At 43.8% G+C, this 16,901-nt stretch overlaps 2 protein-coding genes across 5 annotated transcripts in view; one reads left to right on the top strand and one right to left on the bottom strand.

The window, feature by feature from the left end:
* Nucleotides 1-233: 233 nt before the first annotated feature.
* Nucleotides 234-10,089, bottom strand: CUNH14orf119 (chromosome unknown C14orf119 homolog). 2 transcript variants are annotated; one of them, XR_016271949.1, is made up of 3 exons: nucleotides 9,667-10,089; nucleotides 5,402-6,176; nucleotides 234-314 (listed from the first exon to the last, which is right to left on the bottom strand). XR_016271949.1 is itself a non-coding variant. In XM_089479852.1 (2 exons), exon 2 carries the CDS (start codon nucleotides 6,173-6,175, stop codon nucleotides 5,828-5,830), a length of 348 nt encoding a protein of 115 aa, XP_089335978.1. In that variant the 5' UTR covers nucleotide 6,176; nucleotides 9,667-10,089; the 3' UTR covers nucleotides 4,949-5,827. The 2 variants fall into 2 exon arrangements, 1 of the variants encoding a protein (XP_089335978.1); XM_089479852.1 differs by lacking the exon at nucleotides 234-314 and having other exon boundaries at nucleotides 4,949-6,176.
* ACIN1 (apoptotic chromatin condensation inducer 1) overlaps nucleotides 10,081-16,901 on the top strand; it is a 40,227-nt gene continuing 33,406 nt past the window's right edge. For all 3 annotated transcript variants that reach the window (XM_089479850.1, XM_089479851.1, XM_089479849.1), the window contains exons 1-2: nucleotides 10,081-10,249; nucleotides 16,615-16,680. In XM_089479850.1, coding sequence (XP_089335976.1) covers nucleotides 10,112-10,249; nucleotides 16,615-16,680 — 204 coding nt within the window. In that variant the 5' untranslated portion in view covers nucleotides 10,081-10,111. The remainder of the gene's footprint in view (nucleotides 10,250-16,614; nucleotides 16,681-16,901) is intronic.

The following is a 16,901-nucleotide window of genomic DNA, read 5'->3' as shown; positions in this document are numbered from 1 at the left end:
CGCAACAGGTTGTTTCACAAGATAATGCAACAAGGGGTGCCTTACCTTGAAGTTGGCTCCTTTTGCACCCACACATTAATATAGGAGTGAGGGATTTGAGGGGAAGGGAAAACATTGGCACCAAGTAGGCTGGGAATCCCAAAACTTATGACTCTGAAAGATGCAGGAGTCCTTTTTTAATAAGGAGCACTAGCTAAGCACAATGCAGCTGCAGGATTCGTGAAGTCGCTGGGAGGAGGTTAGCAACATCACATCACCTCCATCCCCAAAGCTGCTCTCCGGAGGTTGTAACATCAACCGCTAGCTTGTGAAACCTGTGTATGGTATGAAAGAGAGAGAGAGATGAACAGGGAGAAAAGAACCCAGGAGTTGGAATAATTCCAGCTGTCTGAAGTTTGTGAAAAGATAAATGGACTTAAATCAAAAACTGGAGTATATCATTTGTGACTTGAGGTGCTTCTACACTGTAGACGTAATGCAGTCTGACACCATTTTAAGTGTTATAGCTCCAGCCTACAGAATCCTAGGATTTGTAGTTTTACAAGGCCTATAGCCTTTTTTGCCAATGAGTATTGATGCCTCACAAAGCTACAGATCCAATAATTCCATAGGATGGAGCAGTTAAAGTGGTGTCAAACTGCATTTTGTTTTTATAGTGTAGATACACCCTTGGTCTAGGAGCATAAGTATGTAATAACAGTTCTGATGGATTTGACCAAAGGTCCCAGTAGGCATGTTGACTGGGGATGATGGAAATTGTAAATCAAGGCACTTGGGAGAGGAGGCACCAGGTTGGGAGAGGATCCTAGGAACTGCCCTAGGAACCAAAAATGGGAGAGAAAGAAATTTAATTTAAAAGTAGCACTCAAACTTTGAGGGCCTAAATACCCTAAAGGCACCAAATCCTATCTGATCTTGGAAGCTAAGCAGGGTCAGCCCTGGTTAGTACTTGGATAGGAGATCACCAACAGATGTCAGGTACTAAAGGCTCTATTTCAGAAGAAGAAACTGGCCAAGCCACCCTTGAGTATTCCTTGCCTATGAAGAATTCATGGGCCTGCCATAAGTCAACAGATGACTTGAAGGCACATGCACACAGACACATATACATTCCATCTTTGGAGGGATGCATGTTTCTCAAAAGAAATAGCTATATCTAGGATTCCTCTTCTTCATTGGCAAGCTGGTGATGGAAGGAACCTCAAAGACAGAGGTGAACAATTCTAGCAAGTCTGTGGGCCAGTTTTCTGCCCCCTATGAGCTCCCCAAGAGACAGAAGAAATGGCAAAAAACCATTTTAAAAAGAACAAAAAAAGCCTCCCAGACTAGCCAGAAGCCCACTTCTCATTTTGAAAAAGGCTGGTTTTTATATGAAACAACACAGGGCCCACTGCAATCTAGTTTAAAAAGTGTATTGCTGTGAATTTTCCAGGGAGACATTCATGCTTCTTTGGGGAAGGGCCCGAAAAAGGCAAGCCCAGGGAGCACTCTGGTGTCACAGCAAACTACAGTTCCCAAAATTCCCTAGCACCGAACTAGGGCAGCTAAAGTGGGCTCAAACTGGATTAATTCTGCTGTGTGTTTTGGCCCTTAGACACTGGAAGACCAGGGTTCGAATTCCAGCTCAGCCATGCAAACCCACTGGCAAGTCACACTCTCTCAACCTTAGAGGATGGCAAGGGCAAACCCCTCGGGAGAAACTTGCCAAGAAAACCCTATGATAGGTTCGCCTTAGGCCTACCATAAGTAGGAAATGACTTGAAGGCACACAACAACAGCTACAAAATAATAAGTGAACACTAGAGAACTGTGTCTCATCACAGGATAGACCTGCGAGGCCCTCTAGTGGCCATAACTGGCATTGGCACAGGGAGCTGCGAGAACACCTGGACCGTTTCCTCCCAGGGTTGGATTCATGATGCTCTGAAGATCTTGTTGCAGGGCATCTCTCAGCATGTATTTTTTGAGGATTTAAAAAACAAACAGGTTTCCTGGGAGCCATCTTTGGCCCATGGGTGCACTTTGCCCATCCCTGCTTTAGACAGAGCGAGGCGTCTGTCACAAGCAGAAAGTTTGGGGTCACAAAAGAAGAGATGTATTATTATCCTGCCAGGGAAGGAATAAGAGGGGCTTCTGAGGATATTCTGCCTTGTCAGAATAATTTGGCCGACTTCTTTTGGGGGCCCAGGATTAACAGGTGAGAGGGTACACCGTTTCTTTATGCACCTCCTCAGGTACCAAAATGGCTTCACACAGGAAAACAAGAGGGCAACTGTAGGAGCAAGCTGGCGTCTCATGTCCTCCCTGATAAAGACACTCAGCAACAATTGAGAGGCCCTACGTTCCTACGGGAAGGACAGCTGTGAAAGAACTAGACAAGTGAAGAGTGAGCCCTAAAGTTAGAATCATCCAAGCCATTGTAATCCCTACCAGCATGTATGGATGCAAAGGCTGGACAGTGAAGAAGGCAGCTAAGAAGAAAATCAACTCATTTGAGACACAGTGCTAGAGATGAGTGCTAAGGATATTGTGGACACCTGACGGATCCTAGAACAGACCAAGCCAGAAATCTCCTCCGAAGCCAAGGTGATCAAACTGAGCTTCAGCCACATCATGAGAAGGTACAATTCATTAGAAAAGACGCTGGGAAAAGGCTGAGGGTAGTAATAATAATAATAATAATAATAATAATAATAATAATAATATGTTTTATTTATAGACCGCTATTCCGCGATGATCATAGCGGTGTACAGTAAAATACAATATAAATACAGTTAAAGGAGGGAGAAGTCTCTTCCTTCAGGCAGTCCAAGATGTTGCTGGTCTGCCTGATGGCTCCCTCTGAGGCCGAGATGACAGTTTAGGAGGGAGGGGCCTCTTCCTTCAGGCAGTCCCTGATGTTGCTGGGTCTGCCTGATGGCTCCCTCTGAGGCCGAGATGACAGTTGAGGAGTAGAAAGAAAGGAAGACCAAATGGCAGATGGAGGGACTTAATCAGGGAGGTCACATGCATGGACTTCCAGGACCTCAGCAGAGCAGTAGAGGACAGAGATCTTGGACATGTCTCATCCACAGGGTCACCATGAATCAGGGTCCATTCAAAGGCAGTTAACAACAAACAACAAATGTTGAGTGGGAATGGCCTGCATGTTGGATGGCTGGGGTGAAAAATGGCGAGGGCTCCTGTACTTATGCTTGCATAGAAGAAGGGAGCTCAGTAGAAGTTGCTTGTCACCAATCAGACAAGCAACACCTACTGAGATACCTTTTCGTTGTTGTTGTATGCTTTGTTTCTCATTTATAGTGACCCCAAGGCAACCCTATTGTGGAGATTTCTTAGCAAGATTTGTTCAAAGGGGGCTTGCCATTGCCTGCCTCGGAGGCTGAGAGTGTGATTTGCCTAAGGTCACCCAGTGGACTTCCATGAATGAAGGAGGATTCCAACCCTGGTCAGTAGTTATAGCCAACACACAAATCACACTACCACCACAGGAGCCATCTCCAGTTTTAGCTCTGGCAACCCTAACTGCACGTCTGCCTCAACCCCTGACCCTTGTGACAAGAAAGGCTTTATTACTGGTATAACTGGAAGGGGTGTCAAACAAAGAGAAATGCACACAGGCCCCCTGCTATCTCCCCAGAAAAGTCAAGAAGTTCACCCAAGGCCCTGTGTCAACAAAAATCTTGTTTATGGCCAACTGTGGCTGTAGAGGCTGTGCTGTTTGTTCCCCCTGGTTTATCTCACCCTCCAGAAGATTTATGGTGGCTCCTACCTAGAGACAGCCAAAGGCCTTGAGATGGGCAAACAAGATCTCTCTCCTTACGTCTGGGTGAGCAGCAGATGTTAAGGCAATGTAAATAGAGGCATGGTAGCAGCAGCCCAACATATAGGGGAAAGGGTGGGGGGGGGATATTGATATATAAGACCTTGCATCATGTGGTGTGGGAGGTATTGCTATAGAATAGCCTTGCCCAACCAAGTTCCTTCCAGAGGTGTTGGACTGCCTCTTGGTATTTCCTAGCCAGCTCATATCTCACATGGGGGATACTGGAAGTTGCAGTCCCACATAACAGGGTGGGCAAGGCAGTCCTAGAGGGATAAATGAAAGAATACACTCCAGAGGACTCATTCTTTAGCACAGGGTACACAAACTATGGACACTGACTGTCAGCATGGTATAGTGTTTTGGGTTGTTGACTACAACTCTGGAGACCAGGGTTCGAATCCCAGCTCAGCCATGACCTTGGGCAAGTCACATGCTCTCAGCCTGAAGAGGTGATGGCAAACCTTCTCTGAACAAATCTTGCCAAGAAAACCCCATGATAGGTCTACATAAGTCGGGAAGGCATACATCAAACACAAACTACAGCTTCCAAGGCACATTGTGTGGCTCAACTCCTCCAACCTTCCCTCCCCTTCTTCTTTATTATATAAAACCAAAAGAGTAATTCATATCCAGAGCACTAATTCATCATTTTAGGTTTTTTCCTGCCTCTGTCTCACTCACATACCTCATTGTTTGACATTAAATAATAATAATAATGATAATAATGATAATAATGATAATGATAATAATAATAATAATAATAATAATAATAATAATAATAATAATGGGAGAGGACTATTAGCTAGTTCCATCAGTTTCATTTGGAAATGGATTGACATTTTTGGTGGCTCTTGGCCGAAGCTACAGATATACATGTTGTGCATCCCTGCTCTTTTGAGTTTTTCAAAGGCTGGGGTAAGTCACACTGTTTCTTGGCTGATTTTATTGCTGAAACATTGCAAAGGCAATATAGTGTTGTAAATGCATGGCAGGATAGGATATTTCAAGGGCCCTGATCTACGGAAAGTTGTCAGAATAATACCTCCAGCCAGAAATAAAGATGTAGCTTGGTTTCTTTTTACACATTCCACTACCATGCTAAATAAACTATGACAAATTGCAGTTTGTTACCATATTTTAAGTAGTTAGCAAACAGAACAGATTTTACACAATTACTGTTTCAGCAAATGCCCTTTCCCAGCTTGGATGGACATTAGATCCTTTATAAATTAACTTCATTAAATTTCAGGGGACAGTAGATTGTTAGTCTGTTGCAGCAAAAACAACGGAGAACAATGGCACAATAGAGACACAGATATTACTTGACATAATTTTTTGCAGAATGCAACACTCTGCCTGACATATACTGCAGTAATGTTTCCACTAACTAAACTTTGTTAATCTTTAAGGTGTCACTACTCTATTGTTTATGATTTAAGTGACATTACATTTGCGATAGAATATGTTCCTCATTACTTTGTTTCAGTGGCCCTACCTCTAAAGAGGCAAACATTGAAAAGCTCTCATCTAGTTCCGTAAGAGAAAAAACAAACAAATCCTAAAACAAATTAGAACCTTAGAAGGAACTGCTTAAGAGTGATTCAGCAATGGAGGTGCGGAGGGTTCTTTCTTTGGACATCTTCAAAAAGAGGCTGGACAGTCCCTGCTTAGGAAGCTTTAGCTGGAGATCCTGCATTGAGCAGTAAGTTCGATTTGATGGCCCATGAGGCCCCTTCCAACTCTGTTTCTGTGAGTCTATGCTTTTTATGTTTTGGAAATCTGTTTCAAAGTCAGAAGCCACAGTTAGAGAAATTTCTGAGTCAACCCTTTGCAAGACAAGGGAGCATGCTAATCCTTTGCATTTTTATTGTTTAATCTTTATTCTATTGTGTTATGACTTGAAGTCACGCATGAAATGGGGGTAGGTTTATGACAACCCTGCAGACATGAAAGAGCAGTCACTGTAAAATATTGGCAGAATGGGGAGAGCTGCAGCTCCTGTTAATCCTGCCCTACTGTCGCAGCAATCTGTTGGAACAAGCGAGAAGCCACATCTGGCTGCGCCTCCTCCAGCTGCCTCACAAACTCGTTGCGCTCCTCCTGCGACCATCCGCGGAACCACTGGTCCCAGAGGCGCATCTGGCACTCAAAGATGGATGGGGGCTTCCCAGGTTCCATGCTGAGTCCTGCCAGCCCTTCCAAGAGGGGAAGCACCTTCCAGGGCACAGCTTTGTCCGCAAGGTCATGAACGAAACACTCGCGTTGCGCTGGGGACCAGCCTGAGAGCCAGTGGAGGAGGCAGCGCATTTCCTGTGAAGTCACATAAGACAGGGGTAGTGGCTCAGACATCCTGCAACAAAAGAAACATGCATGAGAGACCAGTGACAGGCTCCAGACAGACAGAAGAGCCTTCTGCCTTGGTCAAAGGGACAAGGAAAGGAACTGGAACTGAGACCAAGGTGCACAGGGTAGCATTTGAATTCAGAGCATCCTTTGACGGGGAGGACAAAAGATTGTCTGAAAAAAGGGAGGATATTACAGTCAGCCCTCCACATTTGTAGCTTTGACATTTGCAGCTTTGATTAATATGTTCTCTCTAGGTCCTCCAGCACCATTTTGTCAGAAGCTGACCACAGAGCTGCAAAGGAGGACCTAGAGATTTCTAGAGAAAACACTTCTCTGGGCATTTGTAGGTCTGCCGGCATGATTCTGTGGTCAATGTCTGGCAGAAATTGACTGCAGAGTTGCACTGGAGAACCTAAAGATTCCTAGAGAGGTCTTCTCTCAGTAAAAAAATAAAACATTAATTTAAAAATAGTGGTTGTTGTGTGTGCAGTTTTTTCACTTTCATGGGGGTCCTGTGCCCCTAACCTTAGGAAACATGGAGGGCCCACTGCATTTTCTGTCAAGCTCATTACTTTCTACTTTCCCAAATCTAGAAGCCAACCCTCAATCCTAACCTGCAACCTATAGGATTTTCTACCATCTAGATCTTCCTTCCCTCCCTCTCATTTTACTTCTTTCTAGACCCTGAAAACAGAATTTTTCTACGTATATTCTATGCAGTTATCAAGCCTATGGATATGTGTGTGTGTGTTTTAGAACAAAAATGATGGACAAATAACTAACAATGTGATTAATTACCCTTTGCAACATTGTTATGGCAGTGAATTATTTTACATATACTTGGAATATTAAAGGGATATTCCAAGTTCAACATCTACTTTTCTTTATAATACAAAAAACAGAAACAGGCAACAGATTATGTCTCAAGGAGTTGACACGATAGCTGGAAACCACTCATCTATTTCCAAAGTTTTCAAGCACAGCCATAGTCTCTATGATCTTTTATTGGGAGGCACCAATACTCTATACTTGCAAAGCATTTGTGCCATCCGTTACTGGGCCACAGCTATGGAAAAGACAGAACCTATTAAAAATCTTTGGAAATCTTTAAACTGAGGCTAGGAGGGCATCTTTTAGGGATGCTTTAGTTGTATATTCCAGCATGGATGGGGTTGAACTTTTGTTTGTTGTTGTTGTGTGCCTTCAAGTCATTTCCAATTTATGGCAAGAGCTTGGGATTACTTAATTAATAAGACAAGAGCACTTCCTTCACGCCTTATAAGTAAATAATGTCTGATCAAACGGAATACAGCGTTTAGTAATAGCAAAATGACAAATTGATATCCTCCAGTAAGAACATGATAATTCAAAACATGCAAATACATTAAAAAATTGCTTACACTAACTAAGGGGTGAGGCAGAAGTGAGAATGTGTTTGAATTCTATCTGAGCACCTCCAAGCTATATTTGTGCTACTGACTGGGGGAGCATCTACACTGTTTTAGATGTAGATTGTTTTAATCTGTGTACATCTTATTTGTCCTTGGCTGGGGCTTCTGCGAGTTGAAGTCCAACACTTCAAGTTTAGGAACTGCTGCTTTAAATTTATGTGTGCTTTAACTGATGTGTTTTAACTTACGCTGTTTGCTGTTTAATTATGGTTGTCCCCCCACCTTGATCCATGGGGAGAGGCGGGTAAGAAATAAATATTATTATTATTATTAGAAATAATGCAGTATGACACTACTTTAAGTACTGCAGCTCCTATGGCATCTTGGGATTTGCGTTTAGACAAGCTCTTTTGCTTTCTCTGCCAAAAGAGTGTTTGGTGGTGCCTCACAAAACTACAAATCACAGGAATTTTGTAATATATAGGATATTCTGTTCCAGTATCATATGCACAGAATATTAGCCTGGAGAAGAGACAGTTAAGGGTTGATATGATAGCCTTGTTTAAGTATTTGAAGATGGAGCAAGCTTGTTTTCTGCTGCTCCAGAGAATAGGACCTGGAATAACAACAACAACAATAACATTTTATGTATATGCCGCCTCTCCTTGTAGGATCGAAGCAGCTTACAACATCGGGTAAAACACAGTAATGGATGCAAGCTAAAACACACAATGGGTGCAAGCTACAGGAAAAGAGATTCCACCTTAACATTAGGAGGAACCTCTTGATAGTAAGAGCTGTTCAACAGTGTTTGGAATATGCTGCATATGATGGAGTCTCCACCTTTGGAGGTTTTTAAAGACAGGCTGGATGGCCATCTGTCAGAGGTGCTTTGATTGTGAGTTCCTGCATGGCAGAATGGGGATGGACTGGATCAGGACCCTTGCGGTCTCTTCCAACTCTATGGTTCTATAGAGCCATGGCAGTTCAAGTGGTGTCAAACTTCACTATTTCTACAGCGTAGACTGTACCCAATGTCTCTTTCTTTAATGTACTATCTTTGTTGTGAGCTGCCTTGAGTCCCGGTTTTGGGAAAAGGATGGGGATATAAATATAATCATAATTTAAAAGATCTATGGAGTCATCCAAGAGGGCACCCCAGAGCATGCACAGAGTGCCCTTCCAACAGCAAGGAGTCTATAGAATCATAGAGTTGGAAGATACCCCAAGGGGCCATCCAGTCCAACCCCATTCTGCCATGCAGGAACTCTCAATCAAAGCACCTACGATGGATGGCCATCCAGCCTCTGTTTAAAAACCTCCAAAGAAGGAGACTCCATCATATGCAGCATATTCCACTGTTGAATAGCCCTTACTGTCAGGAAGTTCTTCCTAACGTTGAGCTGGAATCTCTTTTCCTGGAGCTTGCATCCATTGCTCCATTGTGCCCTATTCTCTGGAGCAGCAGAAAACAAGCTTGCTTCCTCCTCAATATGACACCCCTTCAAGTATTTAAACAGGGCTATCATATCCCTTCTTGACCTAATCTTCTCCAGGCTAAACATCCCCAGCTCCCTAAGTCTCTCTTCATAAAGCATGGTTTTGCGGACCCTTCACCATTTTAGTCGCCCTCCTTTGGACATGATCCAGTTTCTCCACATCCTTTTTGAATTGTGGTGCCCAGAACTGGACACAGTATTCCTCATGAGGCCTGACCAGAGCAGAATAGAGTGGGACTATTACTTCCCTTGATCTAGAAACTATACTTCGATTGATGCAGCCTGGAATCGTATTAGCCTTTTTAGCTGCCGCATCACACTCTTGACTCATGTTCAACTGGTGACCTACTGGCCCGGAAACCCCACAAAGTGGAGAAACCCCATTTTAGTCCAATGCAGACAGAGAGAGAAGAGCTGCCTCTCCCCCCTCCCTTTTTCTTCCTACATATAAATTCTACAATGGGCTACTATTATTACCAATTATTGGTGTTATTACCAGACCTGGGCCACCTATTTAACAGTCGCAACAAGCTCCCAAGAGCCAAAATAAATAAAAACAAATTAAACATTTAAAAACCTATGGAGGCTGTTTGTGAGTCCTCACCTGGGTCCGCTCAGTGAGCGCTGCCTCCATTTCCAGACACAGAATTGCTGGAAGCTGGCTGGGAGGGGAGTTTATATAAGGAGAGGCGGAAAGAGCCGAAGAGATCCGGAAAGACCCGAACTTGGAGCGCTCCAATGGCCACAGCCAGGAAGACGCGTTCCTTCCGCTCGGCGGAAATGGACGAAGGCTGCCAAGTTTTCATTTTTTCCGAACGTTTCCGGAAATTGCCGAACCTTGGTCGGAATTTACTTCCGGTTTCCGAAGTAGGCCGGAGACTGGAGACGACTGGCGCCTCGGCCATAGTCCCTCGTTTCCGGAAATTACCGAGTGTTGACGGAGATTGTCGAGCATCCCCGAACGCCGTGTCGGAGGTCTCCTCAGAGCGCCGAATCCGTCTCCGGAAGTTCCCGAGCGTTGGGGAGGGCAGGCAGCGGCGCCACACAAGATGGCGGACGGGGAGGAGGTTACTCTGGACGGGAGGCCGCTCCAGGAGCTGAGGGTCGCCGACTTGAAGGCGGCTCTGGAGCAACGCGGCCTGGCGAAGAGCGGGCAGAAGAGCGCTTTAATTAAGCGCCTCCGCGGGGTGAGAAGGAAAGGGTCCCGTTGAAATGGGGGGGCAGGGCCCCCGGCCTCCGCCGCACGCATGCGCAGACGAAGGCGGGCAGTTTTGGCCTCTCGGCCAAGGGGCCCTTGGCCCTGGGGTGCGGGTCGGCAGTGCGCATGCGCAGGGGCAGTGGCCCACTGCTGCCACCAAGTGGAAGGGGAGGGAAGGACTATATGGGGCTTCACTAGTTGAACAGGGAGACGTCCTCCTATTCATCCCATTGGCCTCCACTTTGGCCCCACTTTTGGGTTAAGAGAGAGGAGGAAAAGGGGGGGAGGCCTCATGGGAGTTGGGGCTCTGGTTGCTGCACCATGGGTAGTGTGGCCTCTGGAGAGGGCCCCCACTTTGGCCCCACTTTTGGGTAAAGTAAGAGGAGTAGAAAGGGAGGATTCCCTTCTTTGAAGTAAGAAACTAAGCCTGATGGGAGATGGGATTGTAGTTGCTGCACCATGGGTAGTGTGGTCTCTGGAGAGGGCCTCCACTTTGGCCCCACTTTTGGGTAAAGTAAGAGGAGGGAAATGGGGGGATTCTCTTCTTTTGACTCATGGGAGTCAGGACTCTGGTTTCTGCACCATGCGCAATGTGATCTCCTTGCTCATGCTAGTTTATGGGCTAGAATCATAGAGTTGGAAGAGACCCCAAGAATGGCCATCCAGTCCAACCCCATTCTGCCATGCAGGAAATCTCAATCAAAGCATCCCTGATGAAATCCATGATCTTGTGAATCTGCTTCACTACCACTTTGGGTCTCACTTTTCAGTTTCCAGGGAGGATGTTTTTTGCCCTGTTTAACTTTTCCATGAGTATTTATTTATTTATTTGTCACCACATGAAATGGAGAGAACTAGTTGCAAGTGGGGTTGGGAGGAGAGGAGAGATCCTATCCATACCATTATGCAAAGAGATCTTGTAGCACCTTTGAGTCTAACTGAAAGGTAGAAGTTGGTAGTATGAGTTTTCTTAGACTTGAGTCTACTTCCTTAGATGCATTTGGCTCAAGTCTACATATTTATTTTTATTTATTTACTACTAACTTATGTCTTTTTTAGTTAGACCCAAAGGCACTGCAAGATCCCTTTGCGTACTGATTTTCTAAACTAACACGGCTATGTCTTTGAATTCTGTCCATATCATTGGTGGGGAGAGGGCCTCCATTTTGACGCCACTTTTGGGTTAACTAAGAGGAGAAGAAACAGGAGGAAAGGGATTTAAAATGCTTTTCAATAAGAAGGTAAACATCATGGGAGTTGGGACTTTGGTTGCTGCACCATGGGTAATGTCATCTCTTTGCTCATGCCAGTTTATTGGATGAAACCAGTGATCTGATGAATCTACTTCACTACCACTTTGGGGTTTCGCTTTTCAACTTTTGTGGGAGGTGTTTTGCCTTGTTTAACATTTCCATAAGTGTTTATTTCTCCTGTCAGCACTTCCTTGTACCCACTATAGGCATTTAAGACATATGGGATCAGCATGGCAAGAGATGGGGTGCCGTGTCAGAGAGCTCTGCTGTTCCAGTTTAACACCTATCTATTGCTGTTAAAAGTATCTGGAAGATCTCTTAGCCTGCAAAGTGCTTTGCAGCCCTTTCTCTGACCAGCTTTGTGACTTACCTTGGACAAATAAGTCAAGATTAGAATTGTACACAGCGAGGAGAATGGGTAGTTCTGTTCTCTGACCAGATATCAAAGCATTAAACAGCAGCGTCTTTGCTTTTTAAAATAGTTAAAGGGTTTGAGAACAAGTCAGAAATGTAACAGGGGAGTTTGAAGGCCTAGTACCATGGAGTGATTGAGGTTGGTGCCTCATAATGGTGTCGTGAGGTGAGTAGTTGAAAAGGAAATTGCAGCCTTTGGTGGCAAAAAGTTTATTATATTTTTTGGAACAGAGATGTATGGATAAGGAGTGGCATGATGTTATCTGTTTCTATATCCTGCTGTTATGTCTGAACACAGAGTGCCTACGTGTGCATATTGGATGTTCAGAGCATACTTCAATTACTTTTTGGATTGCATCTCACAGACTCCCCAAGCCATTGTGGCCACTGGGAAATGTAGTCCACAAAAGCACCTTTTCTGCAGACTGCTCCACATCTTTCTTCTTCAATAACTTGTGGCTTGGCTTAAAATACTATGAGCATTGTAATACGGCTTAGCATTTATGGTGTGCCAAGTGTGACACGTGACCCAGTAATCCTTATACAAGTTCCTGTCAGGTAAGTCAGTGTTAATTTCTGCAAACGGCAGGCGGGCTGAAATTGTCAGTGCGTCTTTCTCCTCAGGACACTTTGCTTGTTACATGACAGGAAGGTGCTCAGGACTTGCTGTTTCAGTCACTTCTTAGGCTTCTGTAGGTCTCAGTGATCTTGGTGTTAATGCTTTGCTGTGCATGTTGTCTCTGAAATAATATTTGTCTTTGCATCTTGCACGTTGGTCGGTTTGAACAGTTAGTGTTTGTGTCTCTAAAAAACCTTTAAATTGAAATAAAAAAAATTCCTACTTCACTCAGTTGGGCACAATCCCTAATAAGTATATTGCCAAAGTATATTATATAATAAGTATATTTCATGGTGTGTTGCTTTTTGCTGATGACATACAGATTTGGATTATTGAGTAGCTGGAATGCCTAGAGCAGGAAAAACAGCCTAGTCCCTTCCAGATGTTGTTAGTTTACAGGTTTTATCATCTTTAATTATTAACTGTTTTGTCAGTGGTTTGAGGTGTTGCACCTTCCAGGAAACTGGGAGACTGGGGTTCGAATCCCTGCTCAGCCACAGAAACCTACTGGGTGACCCTGGGCAAAGCACGCTCTCGGCCTCCGAGGAAGGCAAAAGCAATCACCCTCTGAACAAATATTGCCAGGATGACCCTGTAATAGGCTCATCGTAAGTCAGAATACACAACAATACACCATCACTCATACACATACATCAACAACTCTAGAATGCCAATCCTTGGCCTCAGATCTCAGACTAAGGTTGCATCTCCACTGTAGAAATAGTGCTTCCTGACACCACTTTTAAGTGCTGTAGTTCCATCTTGTGGAATCTTGGGATTTGTACAAAGCCTTCTTTGCCAAAGAGTTCTGGTGCCTCGCAAAACTACAAAACCTAGCATTCTATAGGATTGAGCCATGGCAGTTAAAGTGGTGTCAAACTGCATTACTTCTACTGTGTAGATGCACCCTAAGACCAGGAGATTCAGGTTCCAGTGTGTTTATCCTTAAACATGCTCTAGGTAAACTTGGACCTTTGGCACTCTCTGCCTAGTTCATGGGGTTGTTGTGAAGGCAAAGTAGGTGAGAGCCATTTACGTTCTCCTAAAGGACAGAATAGTACTGTACAACATTACTAATTTGGGGCTGACAGGATTGGGTTAGTTTTGTGGAGGATTTTCCTTGGAGCAAGGAAAGTGGAATGTGGCCACTTAATTCCTTGTATAGCTGTGGTTCAGCCTACATAAATAGCATAGATTTGGGTGGGAACACTGTCTCGATTGAAGGTGCCATTCACCCGGAATCACACCTGGACACCAAAAGAGGGGATCTCTTGCCAGTGACAGCCAGCTCCCCAACTTTCTGATTCTGGTTCCAGCCTGAGCCATGGAGTCTCCTGTTGTAGAAATCAACCATCAGTGGAAATGTCAGTTAAGAGACAGTGTGTGGAAAAGGTACTTTTGCTACATATGCTACATAAAAATTAAGTGCTTGGATAGACATATGGTGACTAGCATTTGTGTTTTGTTCCATGCTACATCCCTGGCTGCTACCACAAACCTTACATTCAAGGGGGAACTTCCATTTTCCTCTGTTCTGTTGTGTATTTTCTGTTGCTCTACTCACATTTGGCAATCTTCGAGCTAGATTTGGGCACTGATTTTTTTTAAAGATTTAGCCAGTTGCCCAGTCCAATATTTTTGAAGCACTTCCATTATGCAATTAACCAGGAAGATCATCATCAGGAAGCTTGGTGCTACTGCTGACAACCAATTTAAAAAACCCTAACTGAAACGCTTGTTATTAATGAGCTAACATCATTTTAAAAGTTACAGAGCATTTATTTCAGTAGCCTTTATCCTTGCAGCAACCCTGTGAGTTAGGTTCAGGCTGTGTGACTGACACTGCCTTGTGGAATTTGCTTTGTGATTCAAAGAGAATTTTGACCTGTGTCTTTCTTCTCTAGTCCAGCCTTCCCCAGCCAGGTGTCCTTAAAATCTGTTGGCTACGTTTGCTATCATTGGTGTCAACATTGACCATCCAGCTACTCAAAGGGTACAGAATTGGGAAGCATTCCCAGAATTTATCATCTTATTCCTCAAAATATTCCTCAAATAGGCTCTGAGGTAACCATCTTGCCAATGTTTTACTCACAGCAAATCTGCCTGGGAGGTTCTAGAGTTATTATCCAAATAAATAACTTTTCCAAGATCTGACCAGGTATTAATTTTTAATGCTGATGACTTCTTCCATCCTTGTTTGGAAATGAGACAAACCTAGTCCTCTTTGAACCAAGAGCTAGTAGGTGGAAGTCCATTAGAGACACTTTGCTGCACCCCAATCCAGGGCTAGGGAGCAAGCCACCTCATTAGCTCAAAATGCCCTACTGGAATGAAAATGGTAGACTATCACCCACACAGTTGTTTTCTAGGCTTCCTGGAATATTTGAATAAGTGGTCAGCTGTCCATTGACCAGTCTTCTAACCCCAGCCTTCATGGCACTGAGGTAGATGTCACATTCTGTGTTTTAAACACATGTATAAATATTTCTTCCTTTTTAGACATATCTATCAATGTGGCATCATGAAATTATGTTGATAACTGACTTTGGCTTTTTATGTATGCATAATACATTATCATTGCTTTGGACTGGATACATATCAGGGCACAGTTGCTTTGGGCAAGTAGAATTTTTTATTATTGATCTGTTGGGTGAGATCAAGTGTGGCCATACTGATGCTTTGAGGCTACAGCTTCCATGATCTTTTTACCATTGACTGTCCTGGTGAGGACTGTAGGCAAAAAACATCTGGACAGCCATTGCTGTCTGCCTTTCAGCTAAAGTACACCATGATCCTGGGAGAGGCCATTGCATGGGAGCTTGGCATTCAGTCAGAGTTGAGTACCATATAGATCATAAAGCTATGGATCAGTGACTAATAAATAAATTGGCTGTATGATATTTGATTTGTTCAGCAGACACATAAATCCCTTAAATTACTGGTAACTGCAACATCTTTGCTTTTGTTTCTTTTCATTCAAATACAATTATTGCCACATGCCCAGGTGGGATGTACAGGATAAAAAATGTCATCATCTTTTGTTATAAAGGCTAAGCTGTCGCAGAGGCTTTTTCTACGGTGCATTGGGCAGAGTGCTGTATTGAGAGAAAGCGTGTTTGTTTGATCTCACACAGATGTGTGGTTCACTTTGCTGTCACCAGATTGTTTGGTGGACAACATATTGAGAGATCTAATGAGATTTCTTTATGAAGAGTGCATAAGCAAACTATTCACCTAGGGTTCCAGGTTTCCGTTGTGGAATGGGGGGAAGTCAATTCAGGGAAATACAATGGAACAATCAAGCTAATATCCACATGTTGGCTTTAATTGTTTCAGCGGGATAAGATTAGGTGATGAAGTCATAGTGAGAGGTGAAAAAAATACATTAAGTAACAGCCTTTAGCCATTGCATGTTAACATGCAACTGTATAATAGGTATTATATAATAGACCCATGTATTAAAAAGATAAAGCCAAGTCAGAGCCATCATGGAAGATGTGAAAGACAATCTGTCATAAATTATGGACCAGAATGATTTGGATTTCTGTTCTTGGGTGAGATGGCCATTGAAGAATTTGGTTAAAGATTTTGGGGGAAATAGAGGTAGGTTAAATGGTTCATCTTCCCTTGGAGATGAGAAAAGGAGGGTTTGATTTGATCACTGTTTTTACCTTAAGGACCTAAGTGTGGATTGAGAGGCTCGTGCTGAATTGTAGAGACGTTATCTTGACTTTTTAATTTCATTGACCAACCTGGGCACTAAATGTCAATTTTATTCACCAGACAACCTTTGGACCTCTGGATTCAGTCATTAGCAGATGAGCCACCACAAAATCCAAACTGCCAAAATGGAAATCCAGTTACCATTTTGATACCAGAGTGATTCCAGGAAGTTTGTATTGTAATGGTGAATGTATTTCTCCATTACTCTGCTTGTTCATCAGCAGAGGGAGGCATGTATTGATGGACTTTGTGTTGGGGTTTCTACCATGATTGGTCAATGGATTGGGAGCGTGATCTTTCCATGTGTTGTGGGATCCTCTCATTTGATCTCCTTTTTTGTTGCAGGCCCTGATGCTTGAAAACCTCCAGAAGCATTCAACCCCCCACACCACCTTCCAACCCAATTCCCAGGTAAGAGGTGCCTGCCCCCCTGCTAAGGTGTGATTGAGGCTACAAGGAGCATAGTCAAGGCTGCAATAGGCCCCCAGAATCATTTCAAGAATGTGTGTACTCTGATGCATTCCTGTCCTTCAACTGGGACCTGAACTCAGGAACCCTCAACTTCCTCTTTCCTGGCTCCCTTCCCAGAATTCTGTTTAGAATCCTGGAGAATCCTAATCCCTGTTCTAAGT

Source organism: Sceloporus occidentalis, unplaced genomic scaffold (assembly GCF_023333645.1).
Source record: "Sceloporus occidentalis isolate IW3139 unplaced genomic scaffold, rSceOcc1.0.p SCAF_14, whole genome shotgun sequence".
Lineage (NCBI taxonomy): Eukaryota > Metazoa > Chordata > Lepidosauria > Squamata > Phrynosomatidae > Sceloporus > Sceloporus occidentalis.
Note: the sequence above shows the minus strand (reverse complement) of the source record. Positions and strands in the feature narration are given on the sequence as shown.

Excerpts from the sequence above, each read along its gene's own strand:
- CUNH14orf119 (XM_089479852.1), bottom strand. The coding sequence starts at position 6,175 with ATGTCTGAGCCACTACCCCTGTCTTATGTGACTTCACAGGAAATGCGC.